At 52.4% G+C, this 7,453-nt stretch overlaps 1 protein-coding gene across 1 annotated transcript; it reads left to right on the forward strand.

The window, feature by feature from the left end:
* Positions 1–1,459: 1,459 nt before the first annotated feature.
* On the forward strand, positions 1,460–5,687 carry FZD7 (frizzled class receptor 7). Its single transcript, XM_075028162.1, has one exon. The coding sequence runs from the start codon at positions 2,047–2,049 to the stop codon at positions 3,775–3,777; it is 1,731 nt and encodes a 576-aa protein (XP_074884263.1). The 5' UTR covers positions 1,460–2,046; the 3' UTR covers positions 3,778–5,687.
* The last annotated feature ends 1,766 nt before the right edge of the window (positions 5,688–7,453 follow it).

A 7,453-nucleotide genomic window follows, 5' to 3' on the forward strand; every position in this document is an offset into this window, starting at 1 on the left:
TGTCCACTTCTAGAGGAGTACATTTATTTTTGTAAGCCTGTTTATAACTATCAACTTCTCTTTACAAATGTAACAAAAGCTGCAGCTCCATGGTCTTACCGGCACGAGGACACATTGTTCATGAGCAGAAGAGGGTATGGGAAACATTTGTCCAACAATTACTGTTAAACCCTGCTCTCTTGAACTGCCCTGGAGGACGGCACAGATTGGTGTATTTGCTTAGTTGCTAATAGGAGCACAATCCCGAGTAAAGGAGTAAAAGTAAGAATTTGAATAGTACAGTTCAGGGGACCTCTATCCTCAGAGGCAGGGATGAGCTAGGTTGAATAATACTTGGCCCAAGCCTGTCATTGACCACAGGTTCTCCTAGGTCAGCGTGAAGGAAAAGCAGGTGCTGTTGCAGGGCTTTTGTCGAGCACACCCTTTCTGTGCTGCCGAGGACATGCTCTGCCTGCACGTTCCAGAGGCTGGATGGTTCCAACAACCTGTGTTTGGGCAGTGTACCTCAAAACACAGCTATGTTGCAAAACCCACACTTCTGTCCTTCGCAAATGTACATTGATCTAGCTCTAGATCTGCTCAGCATCGCCTGCCAGGCCAGTAACAGCCCTCTCCTGACCTATGCCATTTTCTCTCTTGCAGGCAGGCTGGGCGCTTCCACAGAGGAACTGCTGCTTTTTTACAGCCTTTTCGAGTCTCTTAAGGGGTTGCAGCAGTGCAGATGGAGATTTAAAATTTCTCCTCTCTGCTTAGGTAACACTGGACGTTTCAAAAAAAGCTGCCTTCCCCCAGCTAAAGCTTCGATCTGCATGAATAAAGCATTTATTCTGCCAGCAAAAAGCAACGGTCATGCTGCGATAACAAATCAAACCCCCCACGCTGGGGGAGGCGATGGCGCACAGACACGAACATCCCGACAACGCAATCAGCTCATTCTGCAAATGTACCCGGGCTCTGCTTCTCCTTCCCCCACCACCACTTTTTTTTTCTTCTTTTTTAATAACCTTGGGCACAGGCAGCTGTTTGCATTTTCAAAGCTTGCTCAGAAAGCAGCCAGTTAATTTTAGTTTGCTCGGGCCACCCTGAGCGAGCTGGCTGTGGGCCCCCCTCCCTTCCCGGCTCTGCCCTGCAGCGCGGGGGGGGGGGAGCCGGGGCGGCTCCTCCCGCCCCCGCTCCCGCTCCCGCCCCCGCCCGCCCCGGCCCGCCCCGCCCCGGCGGGGATGGGAAAAAGTTGTTCGCAACTTTTTTTCCGCCGGCGCGGGCTCCTCCCTCCTCCCCTCCCCCCACGCCCGCCCCGCCCCCTGTGCAGCGATTGGCGGGCGAGCGCTGCGAGGCCCCGCCCCCGGCGCGGTTTGTGAATGGGGCCGGCGGCGGGGGCGGGGCCCCGCGGCGCGCCCGCGCGTATATGTGTCTTTTTTTTTGTGCCGGGGCGGCCGCGGGCCGGGAGCTGTGGTGCGGGTGGCGTCGGCGGGGCCGCGGGCGGAGCGGAGCGAGGCGGGAGGCGCACGGCTGCCCCGGACGCACAGCCCGCAGCGGCGCCCGTCGGGAGCGGAGCCCAGCCGAGCCCCGGGGAGGATCGCGCAGTAATTGGATTTTAAAAGTTATTTAAGCCCCGGAGTAAAATACACGGCTCAGCCGGGCGAGGTAATAATCCGTTTAGCCGTAACCTAAATCCCCGGCGCCGAGGCCGCGCAGCCGGGCGGAGAGCTGCGCCTCCGCCCCGCCGCCGTCGTCGCGGGACCCTGCGCGGAGCTGGCTGGAGCCGTCGCCGGTCTTCGCGCGTCTCTCCCGTTTCGCCGCCGCCTTCTTCGGCAGGAGCAGCTCCGGAAACTTTCGCCGAGGGAAGCGCTGCGAGCGCCGACCCGCCGCAGCCGGGGAAGAAAGCCTCGGAGGGCCGGCGCGGAGCCCCGCTCCCCCCGCCGCCGCGTCCCTGCCCCGCGGAAGGGGCCCCGCCGCTGCCCTCTGGACGCTGATGCCCCTGGGGCGCCGCGCCGCCCGGCTCTGAAGGACTCCCCGCGGCTCCCCGGGCCCCCGGCCGCCCCGGCGATGCGGGCTGGAGGAGGAGGAGGACGCGGCAGCGGAGCGGCCGCCGGCGGCTGCCCCTTGCTGGGCCTGGCCGCGCTGCTGGCCGCCCTGCTGGGGACCCCCGCGGGCGTCGCGGCGCAGCAGTACCACGGTGAGAAGGGCATCTCCGTGCCGGACCACGGCTTCTGCCAGCCCATCTCCATCCCGCTCTGCACGGATATCGCCTACAACCAGACCATCCTGCCCAACCTGCTGGGCCACACCAACCAGGAGGACGCGGGGCTGGAGGTGCACCAGTTCTACCCGCTGGTCAAGGTGCAGTGCTCGGCCGAGCTCAAGTTCTTCCTCTGCTCCATGTACGCGCCGGTCTGCACTGTGCTGGAGCAGGCCATCCCACCCTGCCGCTCTCTCTGCGAGCGGGCCCGCCAGGGCTGCGAGGCCCTCATGAACAAGTTCGGCTTCCAGTGGCCAGAGCGGCTCCGCTGTGAGAACTTCCCCGTCCATGGCGCGGGCGAGATCTGTGTGGGGCAGAACACATCGGATGCCCCGCCGGGGCCCGGCGGTGCGGCGGGCCGGGGGGCAACTGCCCACCCCACGGCTGGCTACCTCCCTGACTTCCTCACCCCGCCGCAGCCCCCCTCCGGCTTCTCCTTCTCCTGCCCGCGGCAGCTCAAAGTGCCCCCTTACTTGGGCTACCGGTTCCTGGGGGAGCGGGACTGCGGGGCCCCCTGTGAGCCAGCCCGGCCCAATGGGCTCATGTACTTCAAGGAGGCAGAGGTGCGATTTGCCCGGCTGTGGGTGGGCGTGTGGTCTGTGCTCTGCTGCGCCTCCACCCTCTTCACCGTGCTCACTTACCTGGTGGACATGCGCCGTTTCAGCTACCCGGAGCGGCCCATCATCTTCCTCTCAGGCTGCTACTTCATGGTGGCAGTGGCCTACGCAGCAGGCTTCTTGCTGGAGGAGCGGGTGGTGTGTCTGGAGCGCTTCTCTGAGGATGGCTACCGCACTGTGGCCCAAGGCACCAAGAAGGAAGGCTGCACCATCCTCTTCATGATCCTCTACTTCTTTGGCATGGCCAGCTCCATCTGGTGGGTCATCCTGTCCCTCACTTGGTTCCTGGCTGCTGGGATGAAGTGGGGCCATGAGGCCATCGAGGCCAACTCCCAGTATTTCCACCTGGCTGCCTGGGCTGTGCCTGCTGTCAAAACCATCACCATCTTGGCCATGGGGCAGGTGGATGGGGATGTACTCAGTGGGGTGTGTTACGTAGGTATCTACAGCGTGGACTCGCTGCGGGGCTTTGTGCTGGCGCCCTTGTTTGTGTACCTCTTCATTGGCACTTCCTTCTTGCTAGCTGGCTTTGTGTCCTTGTTTCGCATCCGCACCATCATGAAGCATGATGGCACCAAGACAGAGAAACTGGAGAAGCTGATGGTGCGCATTGGTGTCTTCAGTGTCCTCTACACGGTACCTGCCACCATTGTCCTGGCATGTTACTTCTATGAGCAGGCATTCCGTGGCACCTGGGAGAAGACATGGCTCCTCCAGACCTGCAAAACCTATGCCGTGCCCTGTCCCAGCCACTTTGCCCCTATGAGTCCGGACTTCACTGTCTTCATGATCAAGTACCTCATGACCATGATTGTTGGGATCACGACTGGCTTCTGGATCTGGTCTGGCAAAACCCTTCAGTCCTGGCGACGCTTCTACCACAGACTCAGCACTGGCAGCAAAGGCGAGACGGCAGTATGAGACCCCCTTGTCCCCTCTGGCACACACACACACATGCATGCATGCACACAAGCAGAGGAGAGGGATACTTGGCAGAAGAGGACAGCAATGGCTCCCTGAACAGGGAGGAAGGGAGGCTTTTCCAAACTTTTTCTTCCTCCCATGTGGTTTGAAAAAAAAAAAATAATATTTGCATAAAGGATCAGACGGGCTGTGTCCAGTGGTGCTTATGCCCAGCTAAGTGGAAGAGCAGAGAAAAAGAGGCCACTGGTGGGATGGGAGAGTCCTTCACCCACAAGAAGTCCCCTTACTTCTCTCTCCTGCTACCTTGTGCAGGAAAGAAACCCAACCCAACTGAAACCATCCTGCCTTGCTTTGGACGAGAGGGAGGGGAAGCCAGATCTGTTGAGCTGCCCCTGCCGAGAAGTAGCCAAACCTCTGAATTGCTGGGGTCAAACTGCAGCGCAGGCAGGGTAACTCCCGAGCCTGAGCTTACTGCCTGCTCCTTCCAGCTCGGCGGAGCAATCACGTGAGTACTGCACAACCAGCTACAGCCCAGATCGTGTGCTGGTGAGATGCCTCTGTTCTGTCAACTCACAAGTTCCTTTTTACCTCAGTGATACCTGTTGTATTTGTTTTAAAGTGAAAATTCGGCCCTTGGTCTGTTGTTCTTGCTGCTGTGGGGAAGGAGGGGGTTGCTATTCCACACCCTGAAAAGAAATGACTTGTTGCTTTTCAGCAGAAGGCTTTTCCCCCTTGCCTTTGTTCTAGGAGACAAAGGGGGAAACAAAAGTGTTTTCTATGTAGAAAGGCATAAGCATGGGATCGGTTTTTATGGGCAAACTAACAAAAAGAAGTCGTTGAGGTTCACCCTTGGATGTGAGGAGCTTGCAGAAATAAACATTCCTTTTATGAAAAAGGAGGAGGCAGGATGTTTTCCTACCGTTCAATATGGGTCGCTTTTCTAAGCTGAAGGAAATGCAAGAAGAGTGTAACGGAGAGCACCTGCCAAAACGAGAGCCATTAAAATATGTAACATAAAGATACGATTTTTTTCTTTCCTTCCCATAAACCTGCTTTCTCTCCTACTTTGCAGTGAGCTCACTGCAGGTAAAGTCGATACACAGCTGGCTTCTGGGGACAGGAGGAATCCTTTTGGCTCACGATGGACCCTTTGCCTGCTCCTCAGGTTCCCTGAACTGCATGGCAATGATTTGTGGTGCAGGAGGGGGCTGGGGTTAGGGTTAAAAAGCAAGCAGTTACTGCAAGTGAGGAGCCTTCTCATTTCAGCTAAAATACAGCTGGTTAAGTTTCCAGTGATCACATCTTGGAAGGAAAGACATTCAAAAATTAATCATCAAATGCATTATTTTCTTTTTGAAATGTGACAGATTTTTCTATTCTGAAATTTTTATGTTGACTTCTTCATATTTTATTTTTTGCATACTACTTTATATTCACCGAAGGGTTGTTTTTATAAGTGTATGTGTGTGTGTATATTCTTGCCTAAGGAGAAAATAGGAAATTCTGGATTTTTAGCAAGTCTCCACCCTATAGCTGCTCTTCATTTTTTGGGGGGAAAATTGTCTGGAATGAAACTTAAAAAGAAAAAACCTGTTCAGGGTGAGGGGGCAGACTGCTGCTGTCTGAGGGTGTACCAGTAGTCTGGGCATGAGGAATGGGCCCATCAGCCAAATCCTTCAGTAGATCTGATTTCAGACTTGCAGGGCTTAGGTTTTTGTCTTTTATAATGTGGACGTGGAAGATAAAGGAAAAAAAAATGCGTAAGACAAGTGCAGTATGTATATTTTGTAAATCTCATTTTTGTAAGAAAATATGTATTTATGTTTTTACTTGATTTTTTTTGAAGGTCTGTATGAGGCCCTGCTTCATCCCATGTACAGATCACTAAATAAATAATTTTTAATACAAGGGCTCCAATGAACTTCTTTCAGTCTTTGAACACTTGGCAGGTTATCGAAGGGGGGGCAGCTCGGTGAGGGGCATCTCCCCCTCACTTTGTTGTGGGAGATGCAAGAGACTTGTGGGTGAATACATTGTGAATATACTGATGAGAAACTCAGCTGTGACTTGAAACTGGCCTTTCAGAGTACCAGCCCCTCACAATAGGAGATCACATTTTGAGACAGTTTCAAATGCTTGCCCTCACTTGAAGTACTTGCATCCTAGCCAAGTTTTCTTCCAGGCTCTGCCTCTTGCTGAGGCCAAGCTGATAAACCAGTTCCTTATCTAGAAAATAAGGATAATGCTCTCTTCCTATTCCAAAGAGACTTTGAGATTGAGAACTGGAGAGTGCTACAAGTGCTATAAATTAAATCCTTGCTTTGACGGGTGGAGTGTTTTAGGGAAACACTAAGAACTACGTCCTTTTCAATAGCTTTCAAAGGGCAGTATTTTGAACCGGCTTTTTTCTCCCCTAGCACCTTTGCTATCTCCAGTTTTGTTCAGGTGAATTTTACTTTAATCTTAATAGCTAGCCCAAAGCCTACATTCTTTCTTATCACAGTCATCTGAAAGCTGACAGCTTCAATGGAATGGTCTATTTTATTTCATTTTTTAAACTGAAATGAATGTTTAGATCTCAAGCTGTGTTGCTACAATCACGGAAAGTGCCCCGGCAAACAGAATTTTACATCTGTGAAATGATGATGGTTTCCAGCTTTTCTCTCGCAATGATTTCAGCCTATTTATTGGGTTCATCACGCTTCCTTTGCTTTAAACTATGGCTATACTAAAATTTAAGCTACAGCACAGAGATCCAGGATGCCTTAGCTAGATGCCATCGTGGTAGCTGTACCTGCACTGCAATATTGTTTCATTCACTGAGGCACAGTGTGCAATAGTTATACTTTCTCTCAGGGCACTATTTTATTCGGACATGGTGTTCTCGAACATAACCTTTTACATTTACAGTGTACAAACTACTGATTTAAAGTTCTTTTCAGAGCTAGCCCCATTCATGCTGCCTCTCTAGAAAAGCCACATCTTTTATTTGAAAACACCTCTAGCTGCTCCCCAGAATCACTCACTTGTCAAGTTTCCTTTTTGAAAAGGCCTCTCCTTTCCTGCGAGTCAAGCTGCTTCAAACTGCTCTATGACATGAGCTTGCTGGTCATTGCTGAGGGGGGTTTCACTCCACTCGCTTAGGAAACCTGAACCTTTCTATAAACATTTCCTCCCATTAATCCATCAGTGCAGCCAGAGCGATGGAACGGCTGAAACAGCTCGCACTCTGAAGGACTGGGAACTGACGGGAGCAGTGGTGTGACTGATGCCCCTGAGCTGTGCAGCCACAGCTGCGTCGCTAAACATGCAATTAATCCTTAATACATCATGGACAGCTAAGCCCGCAATTCATGCAGGCGGCCTGTCCCACTGCTCTTCTCTCCACTTACCACCCATCTTTGCTAGCTGGATGAGAAACTGCATTTAGGTGTGATGGCTACTTTTTTGTCCATATGTGGAAAAACTTAAATAGACTTTTTTTTTTAGTTCACGAGACATTCATATCTGAAAGGAAATGTCTCTGTTTCCACCAGAAACCACTAAAGCTGAATGCTTTTATTTCACTATTTCCTATTAGGTACTTCTGGATTTAAAGTCACTTATGAAAAACTATCCAAATCCTGGGATTTAAGTTGATTTTTAAAATTTGAGATTGTAGGTGAAATTTGAT

Source organism: Buteo buteo, chromosome 5 (genome assembly GCF_964188355.1).
Source record: "Buteo buteo chromosome 5, bButBut1.hap1.1, whole genome shotgun sequence".
Lineage (NCBI taxonomy): Eukaryota > Metazoa > Chordata > Aves > Accipitriformes > Accipitridae > Buteo > Buteo buteo.